General features: G+C 43.6%; 1 protein-coding gene and 1 long non-coding RNA gene across 2 annotated transcripts in view; both read left to right on the top strand.

The window, feature by feature from the left end:
• Positions 1 to 11,445, top strand: part of LOC121272217 — a 103,002-nt gene extending 91,557 nt beyond the window's left edge. The window contains exons 21-25 of the mRNA XM_041178743.1: positions 916 to 1,055; positions 2,470 to 2,532; positions 3,771 to 3,933; positions 7,374 to 7,550; positions 11,289 to 11,445. Of these exons, the coding sequence (XP_041034677.1) occupies positions 916 to 1,055; positions 2,470 to 2,532; positions 3,771 to 3,933; positions 7,374 to 7,550; positions 11,289 to 11,445 (700 nt within the window). The remainder of the gene's footprint in view (positions 1 to 915; positions 1,056 to 2,469; positions 2,533 to 3,770; positions 3,934 to 7,373; positions 7,551 to 11,288) is intronic.
• A 1,042-nt stretch (positions 11,446 to 12,487) lies between these two features.
• LOC121272338 overlaps positions 12,488 to 17,210 on the top strand; it is a 522,524-nt gene continuing 517,801 nt past the window's right edge. Inside the window, exons 1-2 of the long non-coding RNA XR_005941871.1 lie at positions 12,488 to 12,532; positions 16,158 to 16,210. This is a non-coding gene — a long non-coding RNA (uncharacterized LOC121272338). The remainder of the gene's footprint in view (positions 12,533 to 16,157; positions 16,211 to 17,210) is intronic.

The following is a 17,210-nucleotide window of genomic DNA, read 5'->3' as shown; positions in this document are numbered from 1 at the left end:
AACATTTCAATTCCGTCAAGTACTTAACCTAATATATAAACAAACATTTCCTTCAAGTACATAATCCTGATAAAAACAACCATTTGTATTCATAGCACCAACACCAAAGACAGCTAATCTCTTCATAACCACTTGGAGCTGTCGATAAAACTGTAATAATGATAAGTTGTGAGAGTAATCAAACAACACTGATCCTGTTAACAAACCCATGTTTTTCAACGGCCGCCTAAATGGTTTCTTTCAAAGATTTACAGGGATTGGGGATTTAGATGACTTGGCAGCTTCAGAGTTCCACGGAGTTTATGCACTTTTGACACACATTCATATCAACTCTTAACAATCCCAAAGTGTACCTGCTCGCTCCAAAGAACTACTCAAGGTTCAGACCTTTTCCTCAAATGTTCAAAGTTCATGGGTCCATTTTGGAAATCCAATGAAAATTGCTTCTGTTTGAAGGTAGCTGCACTTTTACATGTGCAGCTACCCCCATGAACCGCTGATGTTCAAAATACATCCCAGCCCCATTCCTACCCCCAACAAAAATGGTAGGTGCCGGGTTCATGGGTGGGACTTCTAGAATCAGGCTCTGGCACCATTTTGACTGAGATCTGGAACTCTCCTGTCCTTACCAGAATTCAGGTCCTGGAACTCAGCTCCAAATCAGGATGACACTCACGTACAGCACGAAGGGAGAGCTGATGAGGGAGATATTAACCTCAGACTGCAGCTCCCTTGACATCGAGGGTCTCATTATACCATTGAAGGAGAACCAGACCTTCACCCTTGCCAACATTCCACTCCTTAGAGAACAAATGCAATGCTTTTCAAGAGTTACCCAGCCATGTCCTTCATTGTTTGTAAGCCAGGCAGCTGAAATTTCAGTGGGTTTAAAGTGTCTTCCTTTTTGCTCCATAGAAATGGCAGCATCATTGTTGATCATGATGTCGTCATCAACATAACCAATTCAGCAGAACTTTCTCCAGGCTACCTCAATGAGACGGCGAAAAAAATTGAAAACAAACTGAAAAATACAACTTGCGACAATTCAACAGGAGGTAGGAGTCAAACCTGAAGCTCAAGTATCTGAAGTGACGGTCTTTCAACTCAGTGTATAAGGATCCTTTCTATCTAAACTGTGCTGTACATGCTATGGGAGTGTTTCATGGGACAGTGTAGAGGGAGCTTTACTGTATCTAACCTGTGCTGAATCTGCCCAGAGAAAGCAGAGGCCAACGAGCCCTGCATCACTGACTTCATCTGCAGCAAATGTAGTGGGGGCTGCAATGCCAGCGTGGGACTCCTGAGCCACACTAGGTATTCTTTAACACGGAGCTAACCACCAAGGGGCAAATCATAGTCTCACGAGAAAAAATGGCTGCCATTGGTCATCAGAGTTCCCCCAGGAATATTTGATGAGACAGTATACAGGGAGCTATAATCTGTATCTAATCCATGCTGTACCTGTCCTGGGAGTGTTTGATGGGGACAGTGTAGAGGGAGATTTACTCTGTATCTAACCCCATGCTGGGGGTTTGATGGGAACAGTGTATAGGGAGCTTTCCTCTGTATCTAATCCATTATTGTGTCTGCCCCTGGTAGTGTTTGATGGAACAGCGTAGAATAAGCATTACTCTGTACAAATCCTATATCTGTAATACCTGCCTTAATAGTGTTTAATAGCAGAATGTGTAACAGTGTTTCCCAAAATACTTTCCAATATGACCCCATTTTAACGCTTGAAAATTAACTTCAAGCACCAACAGAACCAAAACAGCAATATAGCGGCATAGTAACATTAAATATACATTATTAAAGTTCGGGAATTATAGTAAAAGTAGTATAACTATGAAAATCTGTGATGAAAATCCTGTGCCCTCAGTGACCAGGCTGCTGTTGGTCATTAAATCAGCATCTGCCTCGATCACTGCCACTCTGAGAGGGTGCTCAAGGAAACCGTTTGACATATTTTTGAAGGCGCATACTTTCATCACAGCACAGCTGATTAGAGCCACCGCAGCCAATGAAAGTGCCCAGTGCTAGGAGTTCACCTTGTGATTGGTCACTTCCCACTGCTGGATCAATGCAAAGGGGAGAGAGATTAATGTGACTTTATTTCTCGTAACCCCGCTCTCTGTTTCTGCAACCCCAAAAGGGGTTGTGACCCACAGTTTGGGAAGTGCTGGTGCAGAAAAGAGCTTTATTTGGTATCCTGTGCAGTACCTGAACTGGTAATGTTTAATGGGACAATATAAAAGGGAACTGTACACTTCTCCAACCCATGTCTGCTCTGGGAATGTCAGTGTAGAGGGAGCTCTCCTGTGTTCCATTCCCCAGCACTAATATCCTTTACCTTGAGAAGCACCAAAATCAGAAAAGAAAACTCTCAGTCCAACACAGTTAGAGTGTGGATCATCCTTTAATATTTTGTGATAAGAAGTGATACACGTGATCTTGTATTTTAAACTGCAGGTAGCTGCACTGGATTCCAATTTGACAGTTCCTATGTAAAGGTTCAAGAATCAGGGATACCTGGTAAGAGGTGCATTCTTTGTACATTATCGTTTCAGTATTAATGTTCTATTCCTGTTATAGGATAACATGCTCAGAATATAAATCCATATGGGCACATATTTTCAAAATATTTTTGAGAATTTAGAGGTACTGCTTCCACTAGGGAAGAATCAATAAGGAGTAAATGCAGATTTAAGAGTAATGACAAAAGAACCTGAGGAGAGAGAAGAGAATTTATTTTTTGCGCTTTGACTTGTTATGATCTGAAATGCAATGCGTGAAGCAGATTCAATAAAACTTTATAAATATGAAAAGGAAAATTTTGCAGTTATGAGAAAAGAGCTGGGCAATGGGACGAATTGAATACCTCTTTACGAGGCCAAATAGCCTGCTTCTGCGATGTAGATTCCCATGGTTCTAAAGGTGACAGGTATACACAGGATGTGAGGCGTCCATTAAATATTTAAAATCTTGGGTGGAATTTTCCCCACGTGCTTCAGGACCCTGAGGTCAGGGTCAGTTGGAGGTCACAACCCTGCACGATGTGGAGTACAGTCACCTGGCAGTGATTTTCCAAAACGTGGCTCTCCAGCTTAGAGGAAGCAGAAGCCTGCTTTTCAGTTAAGACAGAGAGAGTGAGAGAGAGGATATCCCAAGATGGAGGCACCCTCTCTTCAATTTTTTTCACTTTTAATTGAAAAACAGACAAAGCCTCCAGGCCCCCATTGTGGAGGGGAAACCCAGGGGAGGCTCAGTACCCACCTGGAGCACAGGCCCCCTCTGTCTGCTACCTGGGCCGGGTGGGGGGTGGGGGGGGGGGCGGTGGGGGGGGCGGGGCACCTCCAGGCCATTGGCCTAGGCCCTGATGCCTTGGGGGTCCTGGAGACCAAATGGAAAATTCCACTTGGCTTCTGACAATATCCTTCAACTGGTTTCTAATTCCCATTATATGGCTACATTGCAGTCCCCCACTCCACCTCTAGGAAAATGGCCCAGGATGGGATGCTGCCAGAAAACTGGCTTGCTGTCTGCCCACCTCCGTGTTTGCCTCCATCAGACGCTGAAAATTCTGCTCCTTTTGTCCGCACACACTTGCTATCTACAAAACTGTACTTCCTGTTACCATTCTTTTGCCACGCTTCATATAGATGTAGATGTAGGAATTGATATCAGAAACAGCTGACAGGGAGTGAGTGCAGGTGTAAGATTTTTACTGTATTAGAGATCGATAATAACTTATACTTTTTTACCATCAACAGATCCCTGTGGTTCACGGGTTCCTGAGAATTTAAAGCAATATTATCAACTGATTTTTATCAAAAACAAGGCCATCTGTGCTTCAATCTGTCATGAAGCAAGAAATGATTCTGTGAAATGTGAGAATGGAAAGTGTGGAATGGAAAATGATGGACCCAGATGCTAGTAAGACTGAACAACTAATTAAATCTCATTCACCATGCCTTATATACCTTTATAGCCACATTGTAGTGCACTTCAGTGCAGTACTGAAAGATTGCTGCATTGCTCGAAGTTCCATCTATCGAATGCAATGTTAAACCGAGGCCCCAACTGCCCTCTCAGGTGGATTTAAAAGTCTCTATTGCACTATATCCAACAGGAAGAGGTGAATGTTCTCCCGGTGTCCTGGGTTAATATTTATTCCACAACCAGCACCATAAAACAGATTTTCTGCTCATCATCAAATTGCTCTTTGTGGGATATTCCGGTACACAAATTGGCTTCTGTGTTTTCTAAATCACAACAACAACTGCCCTTGAAAAGGTTTGTTTTTTGTCTGTAAATCACTTTTGGATGCCCTCAGTGAGTGAAAGGTATTCTAGAATCCACTGACAATTAAAAATGGTGGGTGGGGCCCAGATGCGGAATTCCAACAGAACACAGTTTTGCTGGTAGTGGAAAGCAGCCGGGAGGGTGATTCAAGCAGGCAGGAAACCCAAACTCAGGAGCCCATCTGAACTTATTGCCGAGTTCAAACAGATCCCATTTTGGCTGCTGAAAGGGCTTTAACCTACAGCATGGGAGTCATAAATTGATGGAGTAGATGTAAATGCTCTTGAAGGATGGATAAGATCTGATCAACTGTCATGATCTGAAGTGTTTTAACTGCTCCACCCTTTAAACTGTGAAATACTGACAGTAGCTATCAGTGATAGTTAAGAAAACCCCTCTGTTTTAATTGACAGGCCGGCTGGAAAAGCATTTGTCTGTGCAGTTTTACAATTATTTGCTGACATTTCCCTAAGGGCTATTCATTATGAACGCTTGGCTGAGTTTCAAAATCTACAATTATCTCATCAGGGAGTTCTGAGTTCACAGTTTGATTGACAGGTCAAACAGATTATTAAAGGATGAAAGATATGAACAGAAAGAAGTTTGTTTGTTTTTATAAATGATTAACCACTTGACTGAAGTTCAAAACTTTGATGCTTTCATGAATGGAACTTTTCCACTATCGAGTCAATATAATGAGAGCTGTATTATATTTTTAGAAGCTTATTTTTTATCTTCACATGGATCCTGAAGTTTGTCCATGCTGGATACTGAGTGAGTTGGCATTAATTTGGCATAGGGTAAGAGGGGCCATGGGGTGATGGGTTGGGGGCATGGGTTGGCATTGAGTTGGCATGAGAGGAATCGGGGGGCATGATGGGTGGGGGGGAGAAGATGTGAGAGGTGAAGGCTTGAGGGCGTAAAATCTTCTTAAACAAGTGGGATGAAGACCTAGAGAACTGAGGCAGACCTTCTAGTCAACCTGCATCAATGACCCCCCATATCATCCTACCATCTCCATCCGAGGTTGATGGGCCCAAATCCATCCTGCACCTGGCGCCACCAGAATGAAAATCTTGCAATTCAGTCTACTTTTTTCTGAGGCAGATCCGGCAAATTTGGAAATTTCCAGACTCAGGCTACCCACCCCGGCCCTAAGCATTTTTTTCTGTATCATCATACTGGCCTCCAACTGACTATTAACTGAACAGTTAGCCTCTAATTGAACAATTAGCTTCTAACTGAACCAATACAACAACAACAACAACTTATATTTATTTCGTGACTTTAATGTAATAGTATGTCCCAAGGTACTTCACAGGGGGATTATTAAAACAAAATATGATACCGAGCCATATAAAGAGATAAAAGCAAAATACTGCGGATGCTGGAAATCAAAAACAAAAACAAATATAGCTGGAAAAACTCATCAGGTCTGACAGCATCTGCCGAGAGGAACACAGTTAACGTTTCGAGTCCGAATGACTCTTCATCAGAACTAAAGAAATATAGAAATGTGGTGAAATATAAGCTCGTTCAGAGGATTGGGACAGATAGGGCTGGATAGAGGGCCAGTGATAGAAGAGATTGCCAAAGGTGTCATAGACAAAAGGACAAAGGCTTGACATATAAAGAGGTAACTGGGAGCTAATCAAGATCAGCAAGCACAGGGGCGATGGGTGGACAGTAAGTGGTGCAAATTAGAATGTGGGCAGCAGAGTTCTGGATGACCTCAGGTTTATGGAGAGTAGAGGATGGGAGACAGGCCAGGAGTGCATTAGATTGGTCAAGACTGGAGTAATTAAGGGATGAGGGCTCCAGCAGATAAGCTGGAGACAGAAGAGGAGTCGGGCAATGTTATGAATGTGCAAATAGGTGGCCTTGTTTATGGCGTGAATATGTGGTCCAAAGCTCCTCTTGAGACCAAATGTGACACTGTTCAAGGGAGCTGGTGGTGAGGTGGAGCTGGGTGTCATCAACTTACAAGTGGCAACTGACAATGTGAATTTGGAAGGGCAACATATAGATGAGAAATAGGAGGTAGCCAAGGTTAGAACAATTAGCCTTTAGCAAACCTTTACCTGGATATTTAGCGTCTAACTGATTGAGGGAAAAACAGCTGTTTGACCATGGAACCTTAAAGAGATATTCCAGGTTAAACACGCAATAATATATTGTGGACTGAGTTTAATGGCAGGGTTTATTGCTTGCACCCCTGGCAGAACAGTCTGCTGCGAGCTAATCCACTTTAAAAAAAAGGGTGCCCGCAGTGAGAATACACTGGGGGCGCCATTAATGAAGTAATTGTGGGACTTCCGCCCCTCAGGGAAAGGAAGCCCTAACCTCGAGAGCTGCTGGCCAATCTGACTGGCCAACAGCTGAATGGTCCAAGCAGCAATAGAACTCTGTAGTGGCTGCTAATGGGACTGCAAATAGACCTGAGGAGAGGATCCATGGTGGCTGGACTCAGAGATAAGTCCAGGTTTCTTTTTCAGGAATGGATGAAGGACCCTAGGTAGGGGTGGGCTGGGAGGGGAGTTGGGAATCAGGTTCTGGAAGCTGGGCTTAAGTCATAAATGGCGGTGGGAGGAGGGGCGGGGGTTAACATCTTGGGTGGGAATGCCCCAATGGCTATGTGGCAAACCCCAAAGCAGGTACCACCTATGCTTCCCACCTTTTCAGCTCTGATGAAGTAGCAGGCTGGCCTCCTTCATTGCTCCTTCCCTTGTTGCATGTATTATTGCAATGTGGGTGGAAACTGTCCCTTAACTGGCCATTAATTGGCCACTTAAGGCCACAATGGGTCTAAAGGTGGTCAGGTTGACAGGTGCCTTACCAATCCATGGTATTATAGGGACAGTCTCAGGGGTCCACAGGTAAGGCATCAGCCAGCTATCCATCCTATTTTATGTACCCCCACCTCCATCTGAAAATACTCTGGCTGGAGGGCTATAAAATTGCCCCCTTTGTGTGTTATATGGTATGAATCTCCTCAGTACCCTGATGTACCACGAAGAAGGGCATGGGCGAGCTGTTCTTACTGATGAATTTTTCTCTTCAACTTCTTCCAGCTGTGACGTGAGTGATGACTACTGGTACTACGGTGATTTATGTGACATCGCCTTTCATAAGAATGGGCTGATCGCTGGTCTATCAGTGACATTGACTCTGCTTCTTCTGGGCCTTTTGACCCTAATAGTATACATGGTATGGTTTCGTAAGGCCACAAAAGAAGACCTCAGAAAAAGGTACGGTAAAATATAACCATCTAAATCACTAAACTGTTAGCTCTGTGTCTTTGCATTTCTTGTAAATTTACATTGAATAGATCTTGAAAAACAAACTTAAATTGAATGAAGAGAATTAATAAAGACATCAAGAGAGAAATGCTTTCAGCCAAGTGCAAGAGGGTTTGCATGCACGCAGGAAATTAAATCCCCTGAAATTGACGTTGTGGTTGGATCTGATCATTATCCCTCCCTCCTGGCTTTCCCCAAGGTGGGTTCCAAGGCCAGGGTGAAAGGCAATGGCATAGTGGTATCATTGCTGGTATTGTCGCTGGACTAGTAATCCAGATACCCAATGTAGATGGTGGAATTTGAATTCAATAAAAATCTGGAATTCAAAGTCTGATGATGACCATGAAATCATTGTCAATTGTTGTTAAAAACTCATCAGGTTCACGAATGCCCTTTAGGGAAGGAGATCTGTCGTCCTTGCCTGGTCAGGCCTACACGCGACTCCAGAGCCACAGCAATGTGGTTGACTCTTAACTGGTCTCTGAAATGGCCTAGCAAGCCACTTAGTTGTATCAAACCGCTACAAAGTCACTAAAAGAAATGAAACCGGACGGACCACCCGGCATCGACCTCGGCACCAGAAATGACAAAGGCGATCTCAGCCCTGCCGACCCTGCAAAGTCCTCCTTACTAACATCTGCGGGTATAGTGCCAAAGTTGGGAAAGCTGTCTCACAGACTAGTCAAGTAGCAGCCTGACATACTCATCCTCATGGAATCATACCTTACAGATAATGTCCCAGACACCACCATCACCATCCCTGGGTATGTCCTGTCCCACCAGCAGGACAGCCCAGCTGAGGTGGCGGCACAGTGGTATACAGTTGGGAGGGAGTTGCCCTTTGAGTCCACAACATCGACTGCAGACCCCATGAAATCTTATGGCATCAGGTCAAACATGGACAAGGAAACCCCCTGCTAATTACCACGTACAGCCCTCCCTCAGCTGATGAATCCATGCTCCTCCATGTTGAACACCATGTGGAGGAAGCACTGAGGGTGGCAAGGGTACAGAATGTACTCTGGGTGGGGGACTTCAATGTCCATCACCAAGAGTGGCTCAGTAGCACCACTACTGATCGAGCTGGCTGAGTCCTAAAGGAAATAGCTGCAAGACTAGGTCTGCGGCAGGCGGTAAGGGAACCAACAAGAGGGAAAAACATACTTGACCTCATCCTCACCCACCTGCCTGCCACGGATGCATCTGTCCATGACAGTATCGGTAGAAGTGACCACCGCACAGTCATTGTGGAGACGAAATCGCGCTTTCACATTGAGGATACCCTCCATCGTGTTGTGTGGCACTACCACCATGCTAAATGGGATAGATTTTGAACATATCTAGCAACTTAAGACTGGGCATCCATGAAGCACTGTGGGCCATCGGCAGCAGCAGAATTGTGTACAACCACAATCTGTAACCTGGTCCTACATTTCCACCACTCTACCATTACCATCAAGCCAGGGGATCAGCCCTGGTTCAATGAAGAGTGCAGGAGCAGCACCAGGCATATTTAAAATTGAGGTGTTAACATGGTGAAGCTATAACACAGGATTACTTGCGTGTCTAACAGTATAAGCAGCAAGTGATGGACAGAGATAAGTGATCCCACAACCAATAGATCAGATCTAAGCTCTGCAATCCTGCCACATCCAGTCGTGAATGTTGGTGGACAATTAAACAACTCACTGGAGGAGGAGGCTCCATAAGCATCCCCATCTTCAATGATGGAGGAGCCCAGCACATCAGTGCAAGAGATAAGGCTGAAGCACTTTCTACAATCTTCAGCCAGAAGTGCCAAGTGGATGATCCATCTCGGCCTCCTCCGTGGGTCCTCTGTATCACAGATGCCAGTCTTCAGCCAATTGATTCACTCCACATGATATCAAGAAACAGCTGAAGGCATTGGATATTGCAAAGGCTATGGGCCTTGACAATATTCTAGTAATAGTCCTGAAGACTTGCACTCCAGAACTTGCCGCGCCCCTAGCCAAGGTATTCCAACAGCTACAACACCGGCATCTACCCGGCTATGCGGAAAATTGCCCAGGATTGTCCTGTACACAAAAAGCAGGGTAAATCCAACCCAGCCAATTACTGCCCCATCAGTCTACTCTCGATCATCAGTAAGGAATGGAAGGGGTCATCAACAGTGCTGTCAAGTGGCACTTGCTTATCAATAAGCTGCTCACTGAAGCTCAGTTTGGGTTCCACCAGGGCCACTCAGCTCCTGACCACATTACAGCCTTGGTTCAAACATGGACAAAAGAGCTGAACTCCCGAGGTGAGGTGAGGTGAGAGTGACTGCCCTTGACATCAAGGTAGCATTTGAACGAGTGTGGCATCAAGGATCCCTAGCAAAACTGGAATCAACGGGAATCAGGGGGAATACTATCTGCTGGTTGGAATCATACCAAACACAAAGGAAGATGGCTGTGGTTGTTAGAGGTCAATCATCTCAGCCCAGGACATCACTGCAGGAGTTCCTCAGGGTAGTGTCCTCGGCCCAACCATCTTCAGCTACTCCATCAATGAATAAGGTCAGAAGTGGGGATGTTCACTGATGATTGAAGGTTTTTAACCACAATTGCGACTCCTCAGATACTGAAGCAGTCCATGACCAAATGCTGGAATATCCTAGACAATATCCAGGCCTGGGCTGATAAGTGGCAAGTAAGATTTGTGCCACACAAGTGTGTGACATTGACCATCCCCAACAAGAGAGAACCCAACCATCGGTTCTTGATGTTTAATGGCATCACCATCACTGAATAGCCCCATTATCAACATCCTGCGGGCTACCATTGACTAGAAAATGAAGTGGACTAGCCATATAAATATTGTGGCTACAAGAGCAGGTCAGACACTAGGAATCGTGTGACGAGTAACCCATCTCCTGACTCCCCAAAGCCTGTCCATCATCCAAAAGGCACAAGTCAGGAGTGTGATGGAATACTCCCCACTTGCCAAGGTGATTGCAGCTCCCACAGCACTTGGCAACATCCAGGACTAAGCAGTCGCTTGATTGGCACTGCATCCACAAACATTCACTCCCTCCACCACTGACACACAGTAGCAGCAGTGTGTACCATCCACAAGATGCATTGCACGAATTCACCAAGGCTCCTTCGACAGCACCTTCCAAACCCCACCTAGAAAGACAAGGGCAGTAGGGAGATGGGAATACCACCACCTGGAAGTTCTCCTCCAAGTCACTCACCATCCTGACTTGGAAATATATGGCCGTTCCTTCACTGTCGCTTGGTCAAAATCCTGGAAATCCCTTCCTGACGGCACTGTGGGTGTACCTACACCACATGGACTTCAGTGGTTCAATAAGGCAGCTCACCACCTTCTCAAAGGCAACTGGGGATGGGTAATAAATGCTGGTCTAGCTAGCGAAGCTCACATCCCTGAATGAATAAATAAAACACTTCCGTGGTTGACTTCCACAGCCACTTCCACCCATGCCTGCTTGTTTGTAGAGACTGGCCTCTTCCTCTCGTCCTTGGCAGAGCTCACTTCTCTCTGCAGCCCCTCAGATCCCACAGCAGGGCTTCCAGCTAAGAGTGAGAAACCTGGGAGCGGCCTTCCCAGGTTTCCTCTCTATTCCTGTGGTTCCGCAGCCTCAAAAATATCCAAGTGCTGGTGAGCCTTGTAACCTTTTAACTAGAAATCCGTCGACAGAGTGGATGTGTCATCCTGCCAGCCCTCCTTGATCGGTCAGGGAACCCAGAAGCCAGTTGCTAATGCCATGGCTCAGGGAAACAGCCTTGCCAAAGTCCACCAGTTAGCGAAACAGGTTCCTGATTTAAAACTGTGCCACCGTTACGGTGGGGATTAAGTGCAAAAGAATCCACCCTGAGTCCCTGGAAACTGCCTATGGTCCTGCTGAAATCTGAGCCAGCCAGACCAGGAGAAGCTCAGGTTACACACGCCCGAGTGCTGGGTGTGCCTACCCATTACAACATTGTCACCACTCCTTTAGGACACTATGTACCATTCTGGTCGCCACAGTACAGAACAGATATTGCAGTTATTAAAAGGATACAGAAGAGATATTCCAGAATGATGGATCAATTGGATTATGAGGAGCAATTAAGTAGACTGGACAAAGAAACGATTGAGAGGCAATCTAATTGCTATTTTTCAGATTCTAAAGATTCTAGATAATTTAGACCATGAAAAGCTGTTTCATCTTAGTCAGAACAGTAGAATCAGGGGGTATGGCCTGTGTTTGAAATGAGGGAAATTTGAAGATTAATCAGCAGAAATTTCAGTGAGCCAGTTTGCAATCTCTGGAACAGGCTCCCAAGGGAAATGGTGGAAACAGTTACTATTTATTCATTCAAATGCCAATGAGATCATTTCTTTCAGAAAATAATATTTTGGGATCCAATATATGAGTAATTTGAGCCTTGACATGCTTGGGGAAAATCGGTGACCAAGTGTTCCCAAAGCTCTCCACCACTGGACCTTTCCTTGATGTTGAATGGGGTTTGATAGGATATTGGTCCATTGACAGTGAAGGGATGGTGATCTATGTTGAACCTGGATGGTGTATGACTTTGCAGGGAACACAGAGGCCATGATGTTTCCCATGTCATTGCTGCTAGGATACTTCCCAGTGGGAATGAAGTATGCTGCATATTCCATTTCCCACACCAGCCATTGTTGTGGACCCTTGAACCAAATTGCTAAGCTGATGTGAGGAGCAGAAGAACAGGGTGACAACCCATCTGGTCAACAAATCCTCTGCAAAGTAGTTTAACTTCCCTTTTCTTCAAAGTGCAATTCTCTGATACTTGTGTCTTTTAACAGGGAGGATGAAAAAAACAAAATTATATCGGAGAAGTGGGAAGATGATGATTTTGAATGGCACAATCCTGAGGCAATCATTGTCGCTAACACAGAGACCACAGACTTTAAATGTAATGCTGGTATTTATCATATCTTTTAACTTTATCGGGATTTTACACGACCAAATACTTGCAATAGAATGACCAAGAACGTGTTAAATTTGAATCTGATGAAGAGTCATACGGACTCGAAACGTTAACTCTGTCTTCCTCTCCACAGATGCTGTCAGACCTGCTGAGTTTTTCCAGCGATTTTTGTTTTTGTTTCAGATTTCCAGTATCCGCAGTATTTTGCTTTTATCAAATTTGAACTGGTTGATATTGAAACATTAGCCATGTTGAGGGAACGGGTTTGAAAAAAAAAACTCACTGACAATAAACAGCAGCTTGGATATAATCATTAAAGTTAATGGATCAACAACATAGAAGCAGATTATAAGCCAATCGCTCGAGCACTGAGGCCAAACTTTCGTGAAGGATTAAATATTCTGGATTTTCATCAGAATAACGGAGCTATCATCAGCACAGACCAGTATTAAAGAGTAATTTGGACAGCAAATCCAATATCTGCATATATACAGTTCAATGTAGAAATTAGGATGTTGTTATTTGGGTTGCCCAGCTCCTGCACAAGCTTTGCTATAACAGTATCTTACAGACTGACTGAGCATTCAAACACAGGTGAATTTGGGATATTTATTTGATAGATCCCCACTGAAAATACCAAAAAAGTTAGGTCTTGTCCCTTCAACTGTAGTAATTTTTTAATGGCATGCTAAGTCTTAATTATTGCCAAACACACTTGCTGACACTGAAAACTAACGTGAATAGGTATGGACTCACATTTCTTCAGATTTTAATGATTGTTGGATGTTTTTAAAAAAATAAAAAGCTAAAATAAACATTTTTTTTACTTTTCCTACCTGCCACTTTTATCACTCCCTCCTAATCCCACCTTTCCTTCCCTCCCTTTATTTTACTTGCTGTAAATGACTTTCCATTGAATAAATGATTTCTAACTTACACATCTTGATTTAGACTCTGTGGGAAGAACTTTCCCACTTAAGGTGAAGCAGGTTTGGGTACAGGCAGTGTGTTAAATTCCTTTGAAATTGAAGTCGGATTGGGATATTGCTCTCTCAGGTGTCATCTGGGCAGGATTGAAGTCAGCAGGGTACTCCTTTCGATCTGTTGCTAAAGCAATTAAATTGAAAAAATTAAATTAGAAAGCCAATTTAGATCTATTTTAATCCTCAATTCTAGATTTAACAACCAGGGTGCCAATTTCTCAATCTGTCAGAATACAAGTGAGATAAAATCGAATTAGCGAGAGGAAAAGAAACAAAATGAAGGCAGAGGTATGATCTGGATCAGATTTCTCATTTCTTTCTTAATTCCTTCACTTGCATTTGGACGGCTGCTAGTCAGCCATTCACAGCTCACCTGGAAAGATGTGCTGTTTCCTTATTACACCCATTACCATTCCCTTTAGCTTTTGTTCCATGAAACCTTTTGTCACTTCAGTTCTCCTGCCCTCCAACCTATCAGAGGCCTTCCCTTTTGTTCCTCCTCCCCTTCATTCTTGCACTTTCTCAGAACCTATGACATTTCTACCTTTCTTCATTTCTGATGAAGAATCATCAATCTGAAATTTTGGGCTGGATTTTCGCTACTGAGGTGGGTAGCTCGGGTCGGGCAATTTCTCAACTCAGCAGACCCACTGGGTATAATTTGGACAACAAGTCTCCAATGGTGGGGTATTCGATGTGGGAGGGAGGGGGGTGCTGCTGGATGAAGTCAGGCCCGCCGCTCCAGGAAGCAGATAGGAGGCAGCCACAGGGGTGGCCGACTAAAGGCCTGCCTGGGCAATCTGGGACTTTGTCCTAGCTATTTGATTATGCTTTAGGCCCTCTTTCCCTCACCCCTCACACCCCATCAGCCCCCCTCCCCGCCACACACTTCACATGCACCCTCTATGCCAACTCATATGTCAACCACCCGATGGCTGCTTCAAGGCCATATGCCAACTCAATGCTAATTCATGCCTCCCACACACCCTCAATGGCTCCTCATATTCTCCATGACTACTCATGATCTTTTCATGCCTATTCACCCAGTATACAGAATGTACAGAATCAAGGAACTCTCTAGAACAATGGCATGCATGAAGCTGCTTAAAAACAGCCATTCATAATTTGTTTTGAACTTTTAAAAACTGGTGTTCCTATAACTCTAGAAAAGTGTCAATAAAAAACCATTCAAGTATTAATAACAGGGGCTGGAAGCACTTCACGTCTCTTAACTTTGTGCGAAAATATACTGAGACATTGACAAATGAGGACACAGAAAAAAACTTATTACAACCTCACCTAGCTGTCAATTAAACAATGTCAATACTTCTCTCCAGTTGTAAAAACAGTTACTTCTTCTTTTAGTCTGGGCTCTAAACCAAACGTGATGATTAATCAACCAACAGCTGGCCCAACTCAATGAAAATTGCAGGATTCACAATGAAGTGGGTCATGTTAGGAGTGCAAGATGTGGGCTTTCTACCTGCAACATTATCCCATGCCAGTGAAAATTTGGGGCACCAGGAATGGAGGCAGGAATCCTGCAATCGGGTCCCGCCATCATTTTTAAATGGCTATGAATACCTCCAACTCTGCGAAAATCTGGCCATTTAACTCTGTTTCACTCCACAGATGCTGCCTGATCTACTGAATATTCCAGATTTTCTGTTTTTATTTCAGATTTTCAGCATTTGCAGTATTTTGCTTTTGCAACATTTATAGAACCTTTAATTGAAATATTTAAAACAGAAGGAGAGAGTAGCGTGTCTGTCCACTCTCTCTGTTGCTACTTGCCAGCTCCTTTCTTTACTGGGTGGAGGACAATGCGCAACTGGTAGTATAACTTGCATTGCCAGCTGCACCTCACTCCAGAGCCGACTGTGAAACCGATGCCCAGTGGTGTATGTGGCCCCCTTAGGCATATAATTTAATTCCAGAATCGCTTCTAGTTTCTTCTATTTTGAATGAAACAAAAGACAACTGACCCTGTTTCCATAGGTTTCAGGGACCAGGATGGTTCCATTAGCATTCCAGAATGTGATGGTGACAGCAAAATACAAATAGTATTCAAGAAGCTGAAAAAGCAATGAACTATTCAGTTGCTAACCTAATAGATGCTTTGACAGAGACCTTGCGGCTGATGTTCTCCTGCGCAATGCTGGAAGTGAAATACAGCAGCACATTTGGTGACATTCCCTCATCAACTATTTTAACAAGAGAGATGAATCATCATCAATCTTAAATTTCACTGTTGCAGATCAATGATTTTTACTTACATGTTATTATCCTGTTTGGGGTACTTTACGATAAGGTCCCAGCCAACAGTTCAAGTAGCACAAAGGATCCCTTGGCACTATTCTAAGAGCTGTCTGTTTTCCCTAATGTCCTGACAAATGTTCCTCCCTGAATCAAAATTAACAGATTAATTGGTCAATTATCACATGCTGTTTGTGGGATCATAACATGTACACGTTGACTCGTGTTTCCTACGTTGCAGCACTTTGAAAGTACTTCCGTTTGTGATGCACTTTGGGACACACAGGATGAGAAATTTGTCATATATATATATATATATATATATTTTATTCTTTCCTGATTTAATATCCTTGTATATGTTTATAATGCAGACCCAACAGATGGAGGAGAATCGTGCGACAATTCCATCATAAATATGAGACCGGTACTAAAATCTGCCTTCTTTACTGAGGAGATATGTGTTTGAACCATTGTTTGGCTAGCATAAAATAATGGGCCAGTTAAAATACCACTGCCATACCAATGTAAGTGATCTAGAAATTGACCACTGTTAGTAACTCTTTGAGAACAGGACAGGTTATTAAGGTCAGAAAATCCAGCACACAATTATTGGCTTTCCTTTCTCTCAAAAACTCAGGAACAAAATCTTGCATGGGCAATGATGCGTTCCAAAACTGTTCTCTTGGTTGTCAGACATCCTGTGACATTTCTCTAGCTGTGCCAGAGGATAAAGTTATGTTAGGTCCAATAAAGTACATAGTCTGCTCCTAGTATCACTGGGACCACAAGGAGAGTTTCCATTGTACAGGATTACATGGGCATTCACAATGTTAAATGTTAACATAAAAATGTGACTGAAAAATTGACAACAGGAAGTGAAGTTGTAAACAGGAAACGCATGCTTACACATGGCTTTTAATATAATGCTAATTGATCTCCAGTGGTGATGCAAACGAGAGTGCAGACCATGTGTACGCTTCAGGTGAATTGGGGTTAGAGGGCAGGGGATAAGTACACCATAGCATACAGGTGTAATTCATTTCCCATTTTAAAGATATACATGCTGTCCTTATTTTTATATGGCTATTATCAATTCCCATGTCCACATTTATACCGGGAACTGCCCACATAAACATCTCAGGCTTTAATAGTGCCATCCTGTCCACTGGGATTGTCTTCAGCTGAATCGTGCTGGGACTAGTGTTCTGGCGAGTCATATGCTAATGTCATTCTTTGGGCTGTAGAGACGGCTTTAAACTAAATAATGGCGGGAAGAGGTCATGTGAGGCGAGATATGGTAAATTAAAGGAAAACAAGAAGGTAATAGAAAAAGGTAGCAATTTAGGTAATGTTATCCATAGTGTGGCAGGAATGGACAGAGTATACAAACTTAAGAGTGTGCCAGCAGATAAGAACAGAGATTG

Source organism: Carcharodon carcharias, chromosome 33, assembly GCF_017639515.1.
Source record: "Carcharodon carcharias isolate sCarCar2 chromosome 33, sCarCar2.pri, whole genome shotgun sequence".
Lineage (NCBI taxonomy): Eukaryota > Metazoa > Chordata > Chondrichthyes > Lamniformes > Lamnidae > Carcharodon > Carcharodon carcharias.
The sequence above is the reverse complement of the archived record's forward strand: the minus strand, read 5'-3'. Positions and strand labels throughout refer to the sequence as shown.